The sequence below is a fragment of the Brachionichthys hirsutus genome, chromosome 6 (genome assembly GCF_040956055.1).
Source record: "Brachionichthys hirsutus isolate HB-005 chromosome 6, CSIRO-AGI_Bhir_v1, whole genome shotgun sequence".
Classification (NCBI taxonomy): Eukaryota; Metazoa; Chordata; class Actinopteri; order Lophiiformes; family Brachionichthyidae; genus Brachionichthys; species Brachionichthys hirsutus.
This window is the reverse complement of record NC_090902.1, coordinates 16,006,794-16,030,318: the sequence shown is the minus strand read 5'-3', so window position 1 is coordinate 16,030,318 and position 23,525 is coordinate 16,006,794. Positions and strand designations below refer to the sequence as shown.

The 23,525-nt window shown below is 46.2% G+C and overlaps 1 protein-coding gene across 1 annotated transcript in view; it reads right to left on the bottom strand.

Moving 5' to 3' along the window:
* The window catches only part of fbxo38 (F-box protein 38), a 75,539-nt gene extending 52,607 nt beyond the window's left edge, over window positions 1–22,932 (bottom strand). Inside the window, exons 1-6 of the mRNA XM_068740280.1 lie at window positions 22,800–22,932; window positions 19,886–20,072; window positions 15,825–15,958; window positions 12,026–12,189; window positions 4,737–4,902; window positions 288–563 (exon numbers count right to left, since the gene is read on the bottom strand). Of these exons, the coding sequence (XP_068596381.1) occupies window positions 288–563; window positions 4,737–4,902; window positions 12,026–12,189; window positions 15,825–15,958; window positions 19,886–20,019 (874 nt within the window). The 5' untranslated portion in view covers window positions 20,020–20,072; window positions 22,800–22,932. The remainder of the gene's footprint in view (window positions 1–287; window positions 564–4,736; window positions 4,903–12,025; window positions 12,190–15,824; window positions 15,959–19,885; window positions 20,073–22,799) is intronic.
* Window positions 22,933–23,525: the final 593 nt, after the last annotated feature.

Below are 23,525 nucleotides of genomic sequence, written 5' to 3'. Positions count from 1 at the left end.
CCGTGTCAAAGGTAAAACTCAAAAACCGCATTTACAATCATTCATTATATCATTGTGTGTGTATCTATTGCAATTTTTTAAATTCCATTGTTATTAGCGTTGATTTAAGTGTTTTTAGACATTACTTTGTATTTGCAAACCACAGTGTTCATTAGTGAATCCTATGGTAAAAACATTTCACTTTTTTTTTAGGCAGGAAAATAAACGTGACACATGCAGTGAGTTAGTTCTGCTGACCATCATGTTTAGGATGAGGTCAGATTTGAACTGCAACATGATCTCCTTACCTGATCTCCAGCTGTCCTCCACAACATGCTGAATCAACCCTCCCAAAAAAGGGACTCTCACCAACTCCAGCTGCTCGAGATTTCGGGCTGATGCTAAACCAGTAACCAAGGGAACATATTTGAGGGAGTTGGTTGGTCCTGCACAGTTCCTCATGACAAAGGTTCTCAGGCTGACACACAGAAAGTCTTTAAACGGCTGTGGTTTCGTCAGATGCACCCACTTTAGGTAAAGGTGGCGCAACGTGGACACACAGGGGATCTCCGGGACATTCACACCTGTAATTAAAAAAAAGATACATAAACACAGGTATGGCATTTAAATAAAATAATACATTATAATACATTCTGTGGTACTCAACTATTTGGCATACTCCTCCAAACGTCATTCAAAATTCAGCATGTGTGTATATGTTCAGATTTTTAGTTTCCTTCAGATTTTAATGGTTTCGTTCATGTAACTGCTACTCATTAATTATTTACGTGACACACCAAGTCAATTTTATTAGGTTAATGTTGTCAACACCAGACGAGTGCTTTCAAATGTTTATTTTTCAAATAAAACTTTGACACATTCTTTGATATTTGACTTATCTTTTTTTATATATACAAATAGTAATATCACTTAGAATATCCTATATACGGTAAGTAAAGCAGTAAAAAAAATAAACAAAAAGTCACAGGGTATTTAAGCTAATGAGTGATATAATGAAGTGATGGGAAAAGGTGTTTGAGGCTAGACTAAGGACAGAAGTAAGTATTTGTGAGCAGCAGTATGTGGTACTCTTTGGTTTGGTTTCGATAGAGCAGATGTAGCGCAACAGACCATAATATGCAAAGTTTGCAAAGCAGCGTCGACGGCAAAAGGTGGGAACACGACAACGACGTTGTTCCATCTCAAGCACAAACACAGAGTTGAGTACGAAGAGTGTGTCGTTGGCGGCATTCAACCAATCGTGTCACAGGAAGCTGCGCGCGTCGAGAGGGCTCACTCTGTTCCAAAGTGGAACTCCAGATCTGATAAGAACTACCAATATATATCAGAGTCCTGATCGGGAGGTAATGTCCGATTCCGATCGAGTCTGCAAGCACGTGATCGGGCCCGTTTTCTGATCACGTGATCGGATCATCCCGAGCATCCACACACATGTTAAACATAGAAATACATTTTCACGTTTCTAATTAGCTTAATCGTTTGAATTTTACAAATGTTGAGGAAGCAAGGCGAGAGATGTGCCGCTCGAGGTTTGAATAACTTTAAAAATCAGAACATTTAATCAAAAATGTATACCGTATTCTCACTACTTTATGACGCACCTGCTGATTCGGCGCTGTCTCATTAACGGCTGCTTTTTCGGTATTTTAAACATACAAAGGGCGTGCTGGCTCAAAAGGCACCGGCATGATAGCTGCGCAAAATAGAGCAGGAGCAAAACTGAGTTTGATACACAGCTTTTTTTGCCGGCTTCCCTTTCTTCATCGTCAGTCACTTTCCGTGCCGTGCGGCGCCTCAGAAATGATGCCGGCTTCTGCGAAGGCTCGAACAACAATGCTAGCAGACAGTTAGCCCTAGCATCTACCCTCCATTCACTAACGGTGGCGCTGCGCTGCCTTCCACTCTGAGTGAAACTGTGTTCTCCGTCTGTTCTCCAGCGCTCCCACGCAGCTCGCAGTTTAACGTTGAACGGTTGCAGTTCTTTGGTTAATCCACCGGGGATGACGATGATAAGCTAGTCAGCTTGCTAGTTAGCTAGCTTCACTTCGGTTTAGACCGTATCGGTGAGATCGGCGTGCACGGAGTCGCAGATCACAGGTCTTCTTCAGGTCTCCTGACTATAATACTATGGTGAAGGACAGCACCAGTACGCATCACTCCGCGAGGCGCCTGACTATAATACTATGTTGAAGGACAGCACCGGTACGTATCACTCCGCGAGGCTCCTGACTATAATAATATGTTGAAGGACAGCATCGGTACGTATCACTCCGCGAGGCGCCTGACTATAATACTATGTTGAAGGACAGCACCGGTACGTATCACTCTGCGAGGCTCCTGACTATAATACTATGTTGAAGGACAGCACCGGTACGTATCACTCTGCGAGGCTCCTGACTATAATACTATGTTGAAGGACAGCACCGGTACGTATCACTCTGCGAGGCTCCTGACTATAATACTATGTTGAAGGACAGCACCGGTACGTATCACTCCGCGAGGCTCCTGACTATAATACTATGGTGAAGGACAGCACCGGTACGTATCACTCCGCGAGGCTCCTGACTATAATACTATGGTGAAGGACAGCACCGGTACGTATCACTCCGCGAGGCTCCTGACTATAATACTATGTTGAAGGACAGCACCGGTACGTATCACTCCGCGAGGCTCCTGACTATAATACTATGTTGAAGGACAGCACCGGTACGTATCACTCCGCGAGGCTCCTGACTATAATACTATGTTGAAGGACAGCACCGGTACGTATCACTCTGCGAGGCTCCTGGCTATAATACTATGTTGAAGGACAGCATCGGTACGTATCACTCCGCGAGACTCCTGACTATAATACTATGTTGAAGGACAGCACCGGTACGTATCACTCCGCGAGGCTCCTGACTATAATACTATGGTGAAGGACAGCACCGGTACGTATCACTCCGCAAGGCTCCTGACTATAATACTATGGTGAAGGACAGCACCGGTACGTATCACTCCGCGAGGCTCCTGACTATAATACTATGTTGAAGGACAGCACCGGTACGTATCACTCCGCGAGGCTCCTGACTATAATACTATGTTGAAGGACAGCACCGGTACGTATCACTCCGCGAGGCTCCTGACTATAATACTATGTTGAAGGACAGCACCGGTACGTATCACTCTGCGAGGCTCCTGGCTATAATACTATGTTGAAGGACAGCATCGGTACGTATCACTCTGCGAGGCTCCTGACTATAATACTATGTTGAAGGACAGCACCGGTACGTATCACTCCGCGAGGCTCCTGACTATAATACTATGTTGAAGGACAGCACCGGTACGTATCACTCCGCGAGGCTCCTGACTATAATACTATGGTGAAGTACAACACCGGTACAATAGATAATTTAAGACTTTTAGGTGCGTCTCATGGTTGTGAAAATACGGTAATTTACTCTGAAGTATCTTTTTCTTTGGTGTCTGATGGTAAATTTATCTCATCTTGAAATGCCTCATTTTTAAGATTTTCTAATAATATTGAGAGAATAAGGGTAAAATTGTCTCAATGGCGTAACCATAAAAACTGACCACCAAGAATATTGGCGTTATCTTAAACAAGTATTTTTCAATACCAAATAATAACAGAAACAGGGCAGTTCTGAATATTATCATTAACGTGGGGAATCATGTCTGCCAAATAAAACTTCTTGTATGTGTAACCACCCTACTTGTTATTCAAATTCAGAAATACAATATTTTAAATATATTTAGATATATTTCATAACCAAACAATTATTTTCATCAGTTAGATTTCTTAACTTCTTCGAGTGTGAATTATTTAATACTTGTCATGTTTGTGTCGTTACACAATTTGACAATTTAATGAGTGATTCTTTAAGTGGTTAAAAAATGGTAGAAATGTCATAAGATACTATGACGCCAAAAGAAATGTAAACTATTAAATAAAAATACAACATGTGGTTTTATCACATTTAAAGCATACCGTAATTGCTGAACTATAATGCGCACCTGTGAAAAAGCCGCACCCACTGAATTAAAAAAATAATATATTTTGTACTAAAATAAGCCGCACATATTCGTAAGCCGCAAGTGCATTGAGACAAATGATATTTAACGGAACACGGCTCGTAACGAAAATAAATAGGCTTCAACGAAACAAGGGTAACGAAATCAAAAACAATAGCAGTATACAGTAGCCTACAAAAAAAGTCATTGGTCACCATCTTCCTCCTCCTGCGCACTGAAACCATTGAAGTCCTCTCCTTCGGTGTCGGAGTTGAATAGCCCCAGAATTGCTTCCTCCGACTTTGGATCGGCTTCATTCTCGCTCTCCTCACTCTCATCTGGAGGCAAATTCCCCGCTGAGCTGCCCTCTCCATCGCGCAGCAGTCCAGCCTTTCAAAAACCGTTAATGATTGTGGATTTCGTTATCCCGCTCCATGCCTTCAGGACCCACTGGCAGACCTGGCCATCGGTTGCTTTTCTCATGCGCCCCGTTTTAGTGAAGGATTTCTCCCCACTTGTCATCCACGCCTCCCACTGAACGCGGAGCGCAACCTTAAATGCGCAAATTTACGTATATTTTCCCACCGCAAGGTTCAAAATTTTAGAAAAAAGTAGCGGCTTATACATCGAGAATTACGGTAGGTTTGATTTTGACATCACACCAACCCTGACTCGTCTGTAATCCAACAGCAGGAAACTGGGTTTGTTGCAGTTATCCTTCTTACCCACGAGGTGCAGCGTCTGGATCTTCGCAGTTATCGGGATGGTCAGTTTGTTCTCAGCAGGAATGGGAAAAGACCCATTTCGGTTGCGGAACTTTCCGAGTATGTGAACCTGAGGCATGTAGCTCCATATGGCCTCCACCAACTCCAGATGGGACGTCTCAACACCCTGTAACAAGGTCAAGTACATTACAGTAATTAAAGTACATGTCGTCTTGTGGTTCTTATCAGTGGAATCAAAGTCTGTGTTTCATTTGGAAACTATTCAAATATGACATTAAACAATGTCATATTCAGCGAGTCAGCGAGGCGTGTTCGGCCAAACAGATCCAGAGGGATTATCTGGCACGACATAAAAGCATTACGGATGCAATCAAATCAGTTTTGTTGCTAATCTTTGACATATCCAAGACTCCAATTGACCTTTCCGTATCAGCCCCCCCCCCCCCCAGGTCACTCATGCATGCTGCTACAGGAGTCAGAAGAAAACCGTATCGCCTCACTCACCTCGACTGATCATTAGCACAACTGAAATATATGGACACTGTTCTCGTCAAGCAGGCAGAGGATGCATTTGATCATAGACTAGTGGCGTAGACTAGTGGCGTAGACTAGTGGCGTAGACTAGTGGCGTAGACTAGTGGCGTAGACTAGTGGCGTAGACTAGTGGCGTAGTTGTGGTGGCGTTATGGCTGAATTAGTCACTTTGTTCCAGGTCAAACGTGCAGCAGCATCATTTCATGACTACGACTACATTTCTAGTTTAGTTTTCTTTCTGATTACAATAAAATACCAATAGAACTTACTAAATATAGCTATCGTTTACACTATGGTCTAACAATCAATAACAATGCAGTGTAATACAAACAGCCCACTGATAAGCTTGAAGTCAGGTGCTAATCATTAGCTAATTAGTCGATTAAAAGCAACGTTTTAATCGACAGAGTTATCACCACAGAGGTTTGAGTTGACGTTAAAAGTGGCGTTATTTGTGGGTGACAAATCTATGTTTAAAACTAAAGGTTTTAAACAAATGCTTTCAGTGATGTGGGAGGCTAATGCTAGCCTCGAGCTAGTGCAGACATGGGCAAACTAAGGCCCGGGGGCCATATACGGCCCGTTAGGCTTTACAATACGGCCCGCCGAACTTGTCAAAATAATATCATTAAATAAAATGTATTATAAACCTCATTCATTTGACCTTTTCCCTGTAATGCTACCTGTAAAAGGTCAAATCCTTTCATGTAATAACTTTCATGTGTCATTTATATTAGCTCACACAAACACTCCCTCCATCTGTTCCTGGCCCCGCCCCTCCGTCACATTTTAGAACCCACTGTGGCCCGCGAGTCAAAAAGTTTGCCCACCCCAGAGCTAGTGTTAGCCTTTAGCCTACTTTGCCATGCTGTTGACGACGACCAACACACTCACGCCCACACACACACGACACTCAACAGCACACACACACACACACACAGACACGAGTTGACGAGCCCCCACAGACGCGTAGCCCTCGTCGAGACCATTCCAAAAATGTATTTTGTGAAATAATCGCATACTCAGAAAAAAAGCTATTGTTTTTGCAAAAATTCTTTCTTCTTTTTTTGAAACTCACCAAATTTTGAACCAAGCTCAGAACCGCAGAAAAAGTAATTATTTTATGCGTTTCAAAATTGGGCATGTTGAGAGCGATGTTTGCCACTATTAATGTGTGTTTAGGTTGGCACTACTTGCCACGGCTGAGACGGGCGGAAGGTTACGCTGTGTTCCGTGTTGTATAAATAAAGGCGGAGCCTCCCTGCGCAGGTTAGTGCTGGATGAGCGGAGCACAGAGACGGTGTACCGAAGTAAAGTAATTTACGTGTCTCCTGTGCCGCATGCGCTGAGACGACGAAGCAAAGTACTGGAAGCTGTCTTCACCAGAAATGGAAGACGCGAATAACCAGCAAGCTGCTGCAGAAGAGCCAACAGGGCATGAAAAAGTGGCGCGCCAGCGCCACCTACAAAAATCAAAATGCATTACGCCTATGGGAAGGGGTCTGATGCCAACTTTATCGGACAGCCACGAAATTCGGTACAGACATGCGTCATGTCAGGGCAGGAAAAAAAAAAGATTATGGCCACGCCCCCAGGCAGGCGGCCATATTGGATTGAAACTTAAAAACTGCCGAGTCAGCGTTATCGCGGACAGTGCATTTGAACGAACGTCTCCTCGGGGGTTTCACCAAATGAGCTGAAATTCAGTGTACACCATCTAGAGACTTGGGGCATCAAAAGTTATCCAAATTATTTTTATACATTTCACGGTTTCCGTGCGGCAAAGCTCCAAACTTGAGGTAGAATTTTGAGTGTTTTTATACACCAAACATTGCTCCCGTTCGCACACACACACTTCAATCCAAACCAGATTTTAAACACTTATTGACCCTTCCGCCCTGGACACTTTAAAAGTGAAACTTTGACAATCGGCCTTACAGCGCCCCCTAGAGAACGATAACAAAAATTGAATGGGAATTTAAAAGATAGTTTGCCAGAAATTATTGAAACTTACCAGAAGATTTACTCGTGGTCCCGATCAAAAAACACAATAGTAACCATGTTGTTGTTTTTACGGTGTTACTATGGTAATGGCCAAAGTTCCCCATGTTAGTCTATGACAAACGACACAATATTATCCCATTATATTTAAAAATACATATTATCATACTCTCCCGAAGACAGCATGTCAAATATAATTAGCAGAAGCAGTCAAAGGAGCCACACGTCTAGTGCTTCATCTGCTAGATTACAGGCAGCAGCAGATAGAGCTGCAGTTCTAGCTCGAGTTAAAATATTGAAGGAGCGACATGCTATTGAAGAAGAGGAAGCAAAATTGAGAAGAAGAAAGGAGATGCTTGATTTGGAGGCTGAACTGGCGGCATCTGAAGCAAGGTTGGAAATTTATGATGCCGAAGAAAAGTGTCAGTCACAAGCGTACTCAAATACGAAGGGTATATGCAACAGAGGTGGAACAAACTATGAACAGATGTTACACCCCTCTGCTCAAGAGTTCATACCTCAAAGTGATGACAAACTGGAAATCAAACCAGTAGATGTGAGACCAAAGCAACGGAACGCATCAAACACAAGGCAACAGCACCACCGATTGCAATGCAATAGAAACAGGATGGAAACAAATGATCGATTTACACGAAATGAAACGCGTCAGTCACTCACCGCTATGCAGACACCTGGAGACCTTCTAACGATCATGAGCAGACAAACTGAGATTATAGCAGCTTTAATGAACCAGCAGCGATCAATGACGCTCCCACCAAGAGACATTCCAATCTTTGACGGCGATCCCTTGCATTACAGGACCTTTATAAAAACATTTGAGCAAGGAGTGGAAAGTAAAGCAACCGCAGCAGACTGTTTGTACTATTTGGAGCAATTCACCAGAGGCCCGCCTCGCGAACTGGTGCGGAGCTGTCAACATATGGACCCAGATCGTGGCTACGTGGTGGCCAAGGCTCTACTGCAAGATCACTTTGGAAATCCTTACAAAACAGCTACTGCATACATCAGCAAGGCTTTGTCATGGCAGACTATAAGAGCAGACGACACCAGGGCGCTTCAGAGCTACGCACTATTTCTGCGTGGCTGCTGTAACATCATGGAGGAGCTGGAATATGTGCAGGAACTGGACATGCCTGTGAATATGAGGGCAATCCTTGCAAAGCTCCCGTGTAGGATGAAAGAACGCTGGCAGAGCAGGGCTCATGACATCATGGAGTCTACTGGCCACAGAGCTAGATTTAATGATCTGGTGGGATTCATGGAGCGTCATGTGAGGATCCGTTCAGATCCCTTTTTTGGAGATCTGCAAGAATACAGTGCTAACACATCATTAGACCAGCCGAAGTCACAACCCAGCCACAGAGAGAAGGGGCATGTGGTCGCCAGCACAGTGACCGCTATGGGCTCTCACAACGAAGTTAAGCCGTCACGCCCAATCAAGGAGAACGAACGCTGTGTTTGCTGCTCTATGGAACACGCACTGGAAAACTGTCAGCAGTTTAAGGAGAAGAGACACGCAGACAAAGTGTTCGTATTGAGGAAAGGGGGGGTGTGTTTTGGATGCCTTCATCGAGGCCATGTCAGCCGTAACTGTGAAGCAAGATTGCAATGTGAGATCCGTAATCAATATCATCCGACTGTTGCACATAGATCGACAGACCACTGCTTTAGAAGATGGACTGGAATCACCAGAACCCACCTCAGTCTTTCATACGACTTATGGACATGCAGGGGCCGGCAGAGGTCGCACCATGCTGCCAGTGCTTCCTGTTAGGGATGAGAATGAGGAGCTGGACACTGGAGCAATGTCAGCCAGAGGAGAGACCAATTTCCAAACTGTGTCTGGTGTATGAGGTCTCGTTATTGTTGTGATGATACGATGTTTGTGGTATTTTATGAAATGTTTGAGAATTGCCATGTGTGGTACCATGCCAATTAGGGGCCGGTGTGTAGAAGCCAAATGCGTGATGGAATGCGTTTCCTGTGTTGTGCACTGTGTGGCGCTGCGGCCAGAAAGCTGTATATAAGGCAGGGCCAATCAGGCGGTGCACAGGTGTTGACCCGGAAGGGCATACAGGGTTTGACCGCTTTGGCGGGATTGTTTTGCCCAGGTGCGCGTGTTTTATTGGTAGTAATTTTGTTGTATATTGTAATAAATGAGGACCATTTTTACCTTCATAAACCGCTTCTTGACTCTCCCTTTTTGGACACGGAAAGACGAAACACGACGTAGCCGCTGAGCGCGTCTAACCGAGAACTACCGGCAACACCACAATAGCCCAGCATTGGGCCGGCTATTATAGACATATTAGCATGGAAACGTCCCAAATTTGCCACATACATTCTCACACACATGCCGGTTGAAAACGCAATGACACCCAGGCTGCATTTTTTAGGCTGTTGCCATGGCGATGGGGAGGGGTCCGACGCCAACTTTGTCGGACAGCCACGAAATTCGGTATAATGGTTTCACAATGCAGTCAAGTACCTTTTTAATCAGACATGTAGGGAATTTCCATATTAGATGGAATTCAGATTTTTCCTCACCAACTTGTAACTGAATTGTTGTTTATATAAATGTTTAAACATTACCAACATTCTCTTCACTGACTACACACCGACAAAGGGGACTAAAGAGCGGGCGACAGACATGTCAAACCTGTTGACTATTTGGACTTTTGGATTTGTGAGCAACAATACATAATTATTTCTTCTTCATCAGTTTTTCTAATAAGTATTGCGTGTTGGTTTATATTAATATTGATGTTTACATTATGCATGTTTGTGGGAGGTTGAATGGAATCAGCCAAATCTTTGCTGACGAAATGTTCATTCAACTTACCTGCCATTTGTTTATTCTCCATTTTCAATTGGGTAAATTCGCAGATTTTTTTTATTTTTAGTTGAACATGCATTACTGCCCCTTCGACCACCCAGCCCCCCCCCCCCACACACACACACAAATTCTTCTCTTCCTGCTCCCACTGCAGATCACAATGTCATCTGCAAACATCATATTCCAAGGAGCTTCCTGTCTCACCTCATCTGTCTCTGCTGAGACCCGCCCCCAGACAGGCGGTCGAAGATGGATGGATGAATCGAGAGCTACGGTCTCCTCGGCCATCTATCCCTCTTTCTTACCACTGCATAAAGATCTCTCATCAGGAAAACTACAGCCAGTGTGAGAAACATGAAGATTTAGCTAGAGGATGCAGGCACTCAACTGCAGGACTGTTTTGGGTTACTGGTAACTATTTGCAGAGCAGGATGTAACAGACTGCACAGCCACTGTCCCGTTTACATCAAGAACTGCATTTATAATGTCACTGTTGACAAACAGATGGTGTCATTAGAACAGTAAACCATGGATGACGGTGAGAGACCACGATCCAGCCTTCATGTCCGGGGACCAGGATGAAACCTCCAGAAAGCTTGCTGATTCCAGGGGCAGCAGGGATCCAACCACCAACAAAAGTAACGAATCCCTCGCTAAGGAGCTGAACTACCTCACTTACTGCGAGCGCAGAAGATGCCAGAAGAGTGCTCCACGCCCCAACGCATTCCTGGGCGATTACTCAGAGACGGTGCTGACTAGCTGGCTCAGGTTTTAGGAACATGTTCAACCCCTCCCATGCACTGTCCCCCACATGCTTTAAATCTGCCTCCATGGTGCCTGTACCTGGGAGGCCATCTATCAGCAGCCGAAATGAGTCCAGAGCTGTGGCTCTTACCTTCAAGTCTAATGTGAGGAAGTGCTTTGAAGGACTGGTACATTAAATCTTCTTAAAAGGAACTATTGACTTGACTAAAAGGACAAAAGGACAGCCAAATATGGAGCTCAACAGGACTGGGGTTTTTTTTTATATAAAACTTATTGTGCTAGGTAATGCTATTGTTAAATTGTTGACTTCTACGCGAGTCCGGCGTTACATCGTACTCCCATCATTTGGTGCTGATCCAGATCACCATGTGGACGGTATAGATCCAATTAGGAGGGGAATGAGCTGCTCAGCCAAGGTCTGTGCTCTGAGTGCTTTTCTAAATTTTAGGTGTTCTACCCCGAATTTCTGTTTTGAATAAAAACCTTCAACTTAAAAATACAATTAAGACATGTTCCATCTCAAAGATGCTAGAAAGTGTCACCAATGATTCATTCTTGTGTGGCTCGTGAGTACCTGCAAAGCCCACATCCTGTCTAGAAGCATGTTCACATCTTGGCTGCTAGACTTTTAACATTAGACATTATCATTTAGTTACCATCCTTGAAATACCCAGTTACATACAGAACATGTTATATAAGTCTAATTACAGTCTGCTCGCGAGGCAGGAAGCGTTCCTTAGTCCACCTCCCAACGTAAGGGGTTCAGGCCTTTCCCATTACGACTCCACAGATGTGGAATATTCCGTCAATTTTATTTTTGTAATGCTAGCAATGAAAATACAACCTCATCGTCCACCTTTTATAAATAATCCCCACCAGAGAGAGTCAGATATGCGTGTACTTCACTGTCAGCGTCGCATTCTCCAGAGACGTTTCTAATCATGAGATTGATCGTCTATCATGCAGAACACAAGAACAATCCAGGAATAGAGAGCTGCTGTTCAACACAGCTTCAACTCTGTGCGCTAGCTGAATGTTCCAGATTTGGGAAAGTGTTAAGTGCGGATATCCGAACGTGCCGCACAAACGCTACTCGCTGTAAAAGATTGTCATTCCCACGTTGCGTACTGACCAGCAGATTGGGACACGCTTGTAGCGCCTCGAGGACACCAGGTATGCTGAAAGCCTCGTAGCCGCGAACCCGTCTCCTCTCCAGATACCGAGGGTGGAGGCCGTAGAGCTGCTCCAGATCCGGAATCTTCTTCAAAAGAAGCAGAAAGCTGCCGTCTGTAAAACCTAGACAAACAAAAACCACGGTTTGCCATTAAACCAGCTGAAGCTCCTCAGTGCAACACTTTCCCATTCAAATAGGAGAGAAATGGCTTTTCTTTCAGCAAAATAAGCTAAAGAAGAAAAAACGGCCATGAAATAAGCCGATTAATGACCTTTATCTGCATCTGTTCCACCAACAAATCACCTGTATTCGTATTGATACCATAAAGATTCAAGATACTTTATTATCATTATGTAAACATAATACAATCGTGTGAAAGCCCACGGCTTCAGGCACACATCGGAACATAACAAAACACACAATCTCTCTTAAAGCAACAATATATATATTGTTATAATATAAACACAGAATGAGATGGGTGTTGACTAAAACTTGTGGGCTTTTAATAGCCAAAATTTATCTGATGGGCTGATCAGAATTTAGAATAGTAATTATTCCCCTAAGACGGGGGGGATCGGCTTCATTCTCGTCATCCATCCTTTCTTGTTGACTTTTACAACAATTCCTCTCGGGAATTCCTCTTTCGGCATCGTGATGCGTTTGAAAATCAACACCGGTGGAAGCTTTTCTCCCGATGCCGTGCAGCTCAGAACGCAGGTGAAGTGCGTCTTTTCATGCCCAGTCGTTTTGAGCGTGACCGACGATTCACCTTTCCTGCTGACGGTCCGAGTGAGGGGCAGGTCAAATGTCAGCGGAACCTCATCCATATTTATAATATTTTGCGGGCCGATGGAATGCTCCGCTATCTTCGCATCAGTGAATTTGAGGAAATTCGACACCTTTTCCTCGTAGTCGGAAGGGAGCTGCTGACACAGACTCGTCCGTGCCCTGATGGACAGGCCTTTACGTCTCATAAATCTGAGACACCACGATGGTCCACCTCCAAAATCCTCAAACTTCATTGCGGCAGCAATTGTCTTGGCTTTCAGTCGGATCTGCACCGTCGACACACCTCGGCCGTCTGCTCTGTGTGTGTTGACCCAGTCTTCGAGCTCGTTTTCAAGTTCGGGCCACGTGCTTTTTTTCCCTCTGAAAGCTTTCGTTGTCTTTTTGCACCGAGCCAGTTCCTCACGCTGCTGTCTCCAACGTCTCACCAACGACTCGTTAAGGCCAAGTTCCCGTGCAGCCGCTCGATTTCCTTTAACAACCGCCAGATCGATCGCCTTCAATTTGAAGGCCGCATCGTACGCATTTCTCCGTGTCTTTCCCATGATGCAGGTGACAAAACGACTGCCGGAATAAGAATGATGGGAAGATCAAATCACGCCGGATGTTGCGACTTGCTCTGTTTTTTGGCGGCAGGAAGTCCGGTGTTCAGAATATTACAGGAAGCTCGCGAAAGTGGGAAAATATACGTAAATTTGCGGCGTCGTTGCATAAACCGCAAGGTTCAAAATTTTAGAAAAAAGTAGAGGCTTATACATCGAGAATTACGGTAAGGCTTTTATTTTTTTGCGGCTCCAGACATATTTGTTTTTTGTTTTTTTGGTACAATATGGCTCTTTCAACATTTTGGGTTGCCGACCCCTGCCCTAAGATTCCAAAAGAACAGAACAAGCGCCCCCCCCCCCCCCCAAACATGAAAGACGAAACGTTTGCCCTGTGGTTCCAGCGGAGCATTGGCCTTCCTGACCAAGGACAACGTTAAAGTCACACACAGCAAAGTGACGAGCTGATGACAAAGTTGTTAGTTACACCAAAACCTAGCCTGTGTCTCTCCCCCTGCCCCCCCCAGGACAATGACAGCACCTGCTCATTCTTCTGTCATAAGGGGGGAGGCTGTGATGTCTCTATTCCAAGACCAGCAGACTCCGGCCATGTACACACATAGAATACCCCCCCCCCCAGGATTGCTCCTAAAAGTAGTTTGGAATCAGGACAATTGTTACCACCAGCCTGCCTAAAACTCAGTTTACTGACGTCCGGAGTTTCCCCAAGTCTCCCCCAAAACAAATAACAGAAATCTCGTAGTGTGTGGATGATGGGTCCAATCGAGGACAAATATATTTGCTTTTTGAGATGCCCCACTACGTGTGGACAAGGTCTCGGGGACACCTTCAGGCCGTAAAACCCTCACCACACACGTTATACACGTTTAACAGTCCGGCATTCATCTGAACAGATCCACTCTATAATACTGAAACAAACCAAAGATCAAAACATTTGTTTGAGGAATAAACATATATAGTACGTACAGTAAACGTTTTCCTGTTAATAAATATGATAGCTTTTAGAAATAAGGAATTTAATTTTAATGATCAACCTACGAGGTCATTAATAGCGACTCGTATTTCACAGTTCCTCCTCTCCGTCCCTGCGCCGCTCCGCTGTGCCGCTCCGCTGTGCCGCTCCGCTGTGCCGCTCCGCTGTGCCGCTTTAGAGCTTTTGTGCGGATGATGTTGGTCCAGCGTAACGTTCTTTTTCCTGCAGTCACTGATCCACAAAGCTAAACAGACTCCGTCCTTACGGTGTTCTCGTTGCAGGAAGTTACAACCCTTTCTGCTTCCTTGTTTAAACATATTGCTGCTGTCGTCCTGATGTTATCTTCCTCCTTTTTTATGTAACGAACCGAAGACTCGTTGATTCCGTAATGGCGCCCTGCAGCCGTAACGTTTAGCTTCCTTTAGCATCTCCAGAAGAACAACTTTTTGTGCGATGCCTTTTGGATGCGACCACAGGAGCCTTTGTCGGCGCAGAACATTTCGTCGGCATTGTGGGTCTCGCAAATACTGTACACTGTACACAGTATACAGAACAGTACTCTACTTCAGAGTCACACTGCAAATGTCAATTTGGCTAGTTGAGCATTCTGTACTGTGCAGGAGACACAAGGAGATTGATTGACAGTGGCACAGTACGGTCCCTTAGCCAATCAGGACGCAGAACACGTTCAATGCACGTTCAAGTGCAGAAAAAAAAACATGCAAAATGACACTAAAAAACTCCGAAGCAGCGAGGTTCATATCGAGGGACTGCTGTATTCTGAACAACCTGGCGATTGAGGTGATGTTTATTTTATTCTAAATATGAGTATTTAATATTTCCTGTTGCACTAGTCCAAGTTCAAAGTGAACAAAGTATTTTATTTATTACTTGAATGTTCAAGCTACGCCACAGAAGTACTCTGTTTAACAGTTAAATGTTGAAATAAGATTGTTGATAAAATAAGTTTTTGACTCGTCTTTATTTTATTTTTTTTATTAACAAAGTATCAGATCGGGACTCTATCGGTTCAAAATCAAATGACTCGGACTCGGGGGCAAAAAAGACCTGCTGGGGACGCCCCTACTGGACCCCCAACGTTTAAATTCTCTCTTTCACATGAAAATTAAATGACAAAAAAGCTGACTGACATGATTCGCAACAATATCCAGTAAGGTATTTATATACACTCATTTAGCACCAAGAGGACCTGAGTATAGAAAATATTATCTGCACCCTCAGACCAGCAAAAGCAGCTCGACTCATCCCAGTATTTATGCTATTTAACATCGCACATGGGATATTAATGATTTTAAAACATTGAATTGTTTTTATTAACATTTCACACAACATCAACTTTTTTGGAAACAAGTTTGTAGAATTATTTAAAGAGTATTTAAGCACGTATCTCTATATACATTCACTGAGACCTTACCTGCAGGCATGTACTCCCACCAGTGACCAGCACACAGGTCCACCACCTTGAGCACTCTCAGGTACAGATTCACCGCTTCCCTCAGCTTCCTCGACAGGCACTCCAGACACATGATGTCCTTCATAGGGAGGTACCTGCGAAACAGACCCAGGTGCAGCCTGTCAGAGTGGGAGCGACGCGTTGGGGGCTTCTTCCATCGCAAACTGGACTCCCTCCGTAGCTGAAGAACCGGGCCAACTCTTCACCCTGTACCCTGCACCCTGTACCCTGTACCGAGGGGATATGGTAGGCACTAAAAGTCGATCGATTATCCCAGCCCAGCCGTTGATATCTGGAATTTTGACATATCGTTATCTGCCTTTTTTTAATCCAATATCAATTTAAAAACTGGGTTATTTCGGGAGTAATGTTTTTAACAGGAAACTGTGATTAGCATTCTTTGCTAGCGCTCCGTTTTATCCAGTTGAGCACACTCGTTGTCCTACACTCCACACTTCGCCCGGTCTCCTCCAGAAATAAATCCATGTGGAAAAGAAGACTGGAGCTTTGTTTACTAGCCACGCTAACGCCACCGCTGTTATGCTGATTCTGCCCATTCAGCCTCAAAGTTATGCTCTTTATCCTGTTGTGTCACTGAATAACTGTTAATGCGGGCCGTATACCTATCCAGCTTGTGCTGCATGCTACGTGTAGCATAGACAACAAGCTACGTGTAGCATAGACATCAAGCACACGCAACAAGCTACGTGTAGCATAGACAACAAGCTACGTGTAGCATAGACATCAAGCACACGCAACAAGCTACGTGTAGCATAGACATCAAGCACACGCAACAAGCTACGTGTAGCATAGACATCAAGCACACGCAACAAGCTACGTGTAGCATAGACAACAAGCTACGTGTAGCATAGACATCAAGCACACGCAGCAAGCTACGTGTAGCACAGACATCAAGCACACGCAGCAAGCTACGTGTAGCACAGACATCAAGCACACGCAGCAAGCTACGTGTAGCACAGACATCAAGCACACGCAGCAAGCTACGTGTAGCATAGACATCAAGCACACGCAGCAAGCTACGTGTAGCATAGACATCAAGCACACGCAACAAGCTACGTGTAGCATAGACATCAAGCACACGCAACAAGCTACGTGTGGCATAGACATCAAGCTACGTGTAGCATAGACATCAAGCACACGCAACAAGCTACGTGAGGCATAGACATCAAGCTACGTGTAGCATAGACATCAAGCACACACAACAAGCTACGTGTGGCATAGACATCAAGCACACGCAACAAGCTACGTGTGGCATAGACATCAAGCACACGCAACAAGCTACGTGTAGCATAGACATCAAGCACACGCAACAAGCTACGTGTAGCATAGACATCAAGCACACGCAACAAGCTACGTGTGGCATAGACATCAAGCACACGCAACAAGCTACGTGTGGCATAGACATCAAGCACACGCAACAAGCTACGTGTGGCATAGACATCAAGCACACGCAACAAGCTACGTGTAGCATAGACATCAAGCACACACAACAAGCTACGTGTGGGCATAGACATCAAGCACACACAACAAGCTATGTGTAGCACAGACATCAAGCTACGTGTAGCATAGACATCAAGCACACACAACAAGCTACGTGTAGCATCGACATCAAGCACACGCAACAAGCTACGTGTAGCATAGACATCAAGCACACGCAACAAGCTACGTGTAGCATAGACATCAAGCACACGCAACAAGCTACGTGTAGCATAGACATCAAGCACACGCAACAAGCTACGTGTAGCATAGACATCAAGCACACGCAACGAACTACGTGTAGCATAGACAACAAGCTACGTGTAGCATAGACAACGAGCTACGTGTAGCAGAGACAACGAGCTACGTGTAGCATAGACAACAAGCTACGTGTAGCATAGACAACAAGCTACGTGTAGCATAGACATCAAGCACACGCAACAAGCTACGTGTAGCATAGACATCAAGCACACGCAAAAAGCTACGTGTAGCATAGACATCAAGCACACACAACAAGCTACGTGTAGCATAGACATCAAGCACACACAACAAGCTACATGTAGCATAGACATCAAACACACACAACAAGCTACGTGTAGCATAGACATCAAGCACACACAGCAAGCTACGTGTAGCATAGACATCCAAGCACACACAACAAGCTACGTGTAGCATAGCCATCAAGCACACACAACAAGCTACGTGTAGCATAGACATCAAACACACACAACAAGCTACGTGTAGCATAGACATCAAGCACACACAGCAAGCTACGTGTAGCATAGACATCCAAGCACACACAACAAGCTACGTGTAGCATAGCCATCAAGCACACACAACAAGCTACGTGTAGCATAGACATCAAGCACACGCAACAAGCTACGTTTAGCATAGACATTAAGCTACGTGTAGCATAGACATCAAGCACACGCAACAAGCCACGTGTAGCATAGACATCAAGCACACGCAACAAGCTACGTGTGGCATAGACATCAAGCACACGCAACAAGCTACGTGTGGCATAGATATCAAGCACACGCAACAAGCTACGTGTAGCATAGACATCAAGCACACGCAACAAGCTACGTGTAGCATAGACATCAAGCACACGCAACAAGCTACGTGTAACATAGCCATCAAGCACACACAACAAGCTACGTGTAGCATAGACATCAAGCACACGCAACAAGCTACGTTTAGCATAGACATTAAGCTACGTGTAGCATAGACATCAAGCACACGCAACAAGCCACGTGTAGCATAGACATCAAGCACACGCAACAAGCTACGTGTGGCATAGACATCAAGCACACGCAACAAGCTACGTGTGGCATAGATATCAAGCACACGCAACAAGCTACGTGTAGCATAGACATCAAGCACACGCAACAAGCTACGTGTAGCATAGACATCAAGCACACGCAACAAGCTACGTGTAACATAGACATCAAGCACACGCAACAAGCTACGTGTAGCATAGACATCAAGCACACGCAACAAGCTACGTGTAGCATAGACATCAAGCACACACAACAAGCACACGCAACAAGCTACGTGTAGCATAGACATCAAGCACACGCAACAAGCTACGTGTAGCATAGACATCAAGCACACGCAACGAGCTACGTGTAGCATAGACAACAAGCACACACAACAAGCTACGTGTAGCATAGACATCAAGCACACGCAACGAGCTACGTGTAGCATAGACATCAAGCACACACAAGCTACGTGTGCATTCTACACATAGCATCCAAAACAAGCCAATTGGGTGCTACCATGCTTCCTTTGCTTGTTGTGCATGCTACGCGTAGCTGAATACTGGTAACTGTTTAATGCGTTTCGTTTTTCTTCTAAATTTCCCTAAGAAGTGCGACTTATTTACGCTTTTCTTCTTCTTCATGAAACATTACTAATCCGACTCCGGAGCGACGCATAGTCCAGAAAATACGGTAGTTATTAACTGCCATTTTTTCCCTCAAAACTGTAACACTGTAGCTTCTAACCTCGACAACCGACGGCTGCCGTTCAACAAGAGCGGGATAATGTGTCGGGGGACGATACGTCCACTTGTCCACCGCGTGAGACGTCATTGCCAAACTGTAATTGATGCTCGAGGCTACATGACATTTTTGTTGGCTTTTCTATCAATAAATCGAGATGAGGAAATCCCCGGGCTCTACTTTCATGATACTATATCAGTGTAGCGTGAACGCTTTACGTTTTCTACACAGGTCGTCGTTGACTTATGGCCACGTTTGGTTCGGAGGGTTCAGCCCACTTTAAATTACCGTATGCTGTGGACTCGGTAGAGACCATTTCCTCTCGGTGGACACCGTGGGTGACGCCGCGGGATGCTGGGGAGGAAACCGGCACGCCTGGCTAGCGTCCCGGTCCGTCGGCGCAGGGTGGAAGTCGACCTGCCTGCACCCCTAACTTTGTGCCGTGTACCTCACCTATTGTGGGTTGTATTGTAATCCTTTAGTAAACGCAGATAAAGTATGTTGCATTAGCTCTCTGTGTACCTGAATATGTGACAAAGTACTTCATGGGACAGCTCATTGATGTAGTCTTTGAGTTCGTTGCATCTCAAGATGGGCTCCCCGCCACCGCTGCCCCCAGCAGGGTGCGGTTTAGAGGCCTTCCTCCTCGGACCCATCACCTTCCTTCCTGCTTCCTGCTTCCTGCTTCCTGCTTCCTGGAGCCTCAGTTCTGTATTGCACATCACAATGGAGGAAAGGTTCAGAGAAGTGGAAGTAGGATTAAAGGAAAAGGAATTTGCTTTGGAGAAAAAAGGAGCAAGATGTTTTATTTTAAATATGAATGAATGCTTTATTTCGAATATGCTATTAACAAAGTCAAATAGAAAAAGAAACAAACCGAAAACAATAATAATAATAATAATAATAATATGAAGGCAACATTTGGAGCAAGCTTTCACTTGATGGGGCTTGTTTTCATCACCAAGTCAAAGGAAACCTTTGATTTGATTTTACCCGAACCACAAAATGTAATTATATCAAGAAGCATCGCGAAGCAACGGAGTCAGAGTGAGGACACGTCCAACGGAGTCAGAGTGAGGACACGTCCGACGGAGTCAGAGTCAGGACACGTCCGACGGAGTCAGAGTGAGGACACGTCCGACGGAGTCAGAGTGAGGACACGTCCGACGGAGTCAGAGTCAGGACACGTCCGACGGAGTCAGAGTCAGGACACGTCCGACGGAGTCAGAGTGAGGACACGTCCGACGGAGTCAGAGTGAGGACACGTCCGACGGAGTCAGAGTGAGGACACGTCCGACGGAGTCAGAGTGAGGACACGTCCGACGGAGTCAGAGTGAGGACACGTCCGACGGAGTCAGAGTGAGGACACGTCCGACGGAGTCAGTGTGAGGACACGTCCAACGGAGTCAGAGTCAGGACACGTCCAACGGAGTCAGCGTGAGGACACGTCCAACGGAGTCAGCGTGAGGACACGTCCAACGGAGTCAGCGTGAGGACACGTCCAACGGAGTCAGAGTGAGGACACGTCCAACGGAGTCAGAGTGAGGACACGTCCAACGGAGTCAGCGTGAGGACACGTCCAACGGAGTCAGAGTGAGGACACGTCCAACGGAGTCAGCGTGAGGACACGTCCAACGGAGTCAGAGTCAGGACACGTCCAACGGAGTCAGAGTGAGGACACGTCCAACGGAGTCAGCGTGAGGACACGTCCAACGGAGTCAGAGTCAGGACACGTCCAACGGAGTCAGCGTGAGGACACGTCCAACGGAGTCAGCGTGAGGACACGTCCAACGGAGTCAGCGTGAGGACACGTCCAACGGAGTCAGAGTGAGGACACGTCCAACGGAGTCAGAGTGAGGACACGTCCAACGGAGTCAGCGTGAGGACACGTCCAACGGAGTCAGCGTGAGGACACGTCCACCGGAGTCAGAGTGAGGACACGTCCAACGGAGTCAGAGTGAGGACACGTCCAACGGAGTCAGCGTGAGGACACGTCCACCGGAGTCAGCGTGAGGACACGTCCACCGGAGTCAGAGTGAGGACACGTCCACCGGAGTCAGAGTGAGGACACGTCCACCGGAGTCAGAGTGAGGACACGTCCACCGGAGTCAGAGTGAGGACACGTCCACCGGAGTCAGAGTGAGGACACGTCCACCGGAGTCAGAGTGAGGACACGTCCACCGGAGTCAGAGTGAGGACACGTCCACCGGAGTCAGAGTGAGGACACGTCCAACGGAGTCAGAGTGAGGACACGTCCAACGGAGTCAGAGTGAGGACACGTCCAACGGAGTCAGAGTGAGGACACGTCCAACGGAGTCAGCGTGAGGACACGTCCAACGGAGTCAGCGTGAGGACACGTCCAACGGAGTCAGCGTGAGGACACGTCCACCGGAGTCAGAGTCAGGACACGTCCACCGGAGTCAGAGTCAGGACACGTCCACCGGAGTCAGAGTCAGGACACGTCCACCGGAGTCAGAGTCAGGACACGTCCACCGGAGTCAGAGTGAGGACACGTCCACCGGAGTCAGAGTGAGGACACGTCCAACGGAGTCAGAGTGAGGACACGTCCAACGGAGTCAGAGTGAGGACACGTCCAACGGAGTCAGAGTGAGGACACGTCCAACGGAGTCAGAGTGAGGACACGTCCAACGGAGTCAGCGTGAGGACACGTCCGACGGAGTCAGCGTGAGGACACGTTCGACGGAGTCAGCGTGAGGACACGTCCGACGGAGTCAGCGTGAGGACACGCCCGACGGAGTCAGCGTGAGGACACGTCCGACGGAGTCAGCGTGAGGACACGTCCGACGGAGTCAGCGTGAGGACACGTCCGACGGAGTCAGAGTGAGGACACGTCCGACGGAGTCAGAGTGAGGACACGTCCGACGGAGTCACGTCCGACGGAGTCAGAGTCAGGACACGTCCGACGGAGTCAGAGTCAGGACACGTCCGACGGAGTCAGAGTCAGGACACGTCCGACGGAGTCAGAGTCAGGACACGTCCAACGGAGTCAGCGTGAGGACACGTCCAACGGAGTCAGAGTCAGGACACGTCCAACGGAGTCAGAGTGAGGACACGTCCAACGGAGTCAGTGTGAGGACACGCCACTGTGGCTGGGACACGTCCAGCACTAACCTGCAGGATCTTACAGGTCGGCTCAGCGTTACGTCAGCGTTACGTCCGCGTTACGTCAGCGTTACACGCATTCTCAGAAGTGACGCCACATTAACTCACGCTGATGACTCGCCCGCTGCCGCACTAAAGCGCCGTACTGTAGCTAGCTAACAGTTAGCATAGCAGTCTAGCTAACAGTTAGCATAGGAGTCCAGCTAACAGTTAGCATAGCAGTCTAGCTAACAGTTAGCATAGCAGTCTGCACACGAGACAACGCAGCACGAAACACCGACTAACCCTCAACGAGGCGTTTATTCCGGCTCACCAGCTCGTTGTTCTTGGAGTCGAACCCGCTGTGATGTTGCGTTTTAATCTCCTCTTCTTCTCCTTCTTCTCCTTCTTCTTCTACTACTTCTTCTTCTCCTTCTTCTCCTTCTTCTCCTTCTTCTTCTACTTCTTCCTCTACTTCTTCTTCTTCGTGGGATTTATCGGCGGCTTAAAGGGCCTTACCGCCCCCTCCTGTCCAGAACCTCCTACCACACCGACTCGTCGCTTCTTTTTTTGATTCCCACTGCAGCACAGCTTGTGTTGTTCGTCTCGAAATCATGAGACCTCTTCATGAACAAATAACAATAGTTCGTTACAATAATAATAAAAATAACAATAGTAATAAAAATAAAAATAACAATAGTAATAACAATAATAATAAAAATAACAATAGTAATAACAATAACAATAGTAATAAAAATAACAATAACAATAGTAAAACTGCAATGATTTTATATCGCGCTTTTCTAGATACTCAAAGACGCTTTACATTGTATTGTATTATTCATTCACTCCATACTTGGTGAGGTGCCAATCTGAGCCATCAGTCCTCCTGACCTCCACCAACATTCACTCGCTCACTACATTCACACAGGCAATGTGGGTGAAGTGCCTTGCCCAAGGACACAACGACAGCGTACACATGTGCCCGAGCCGGGACTCGAACCGCCAACCACCTGGGCCACCGTCACCCCTACAGGACAACAACAAACAGGTTTAAACA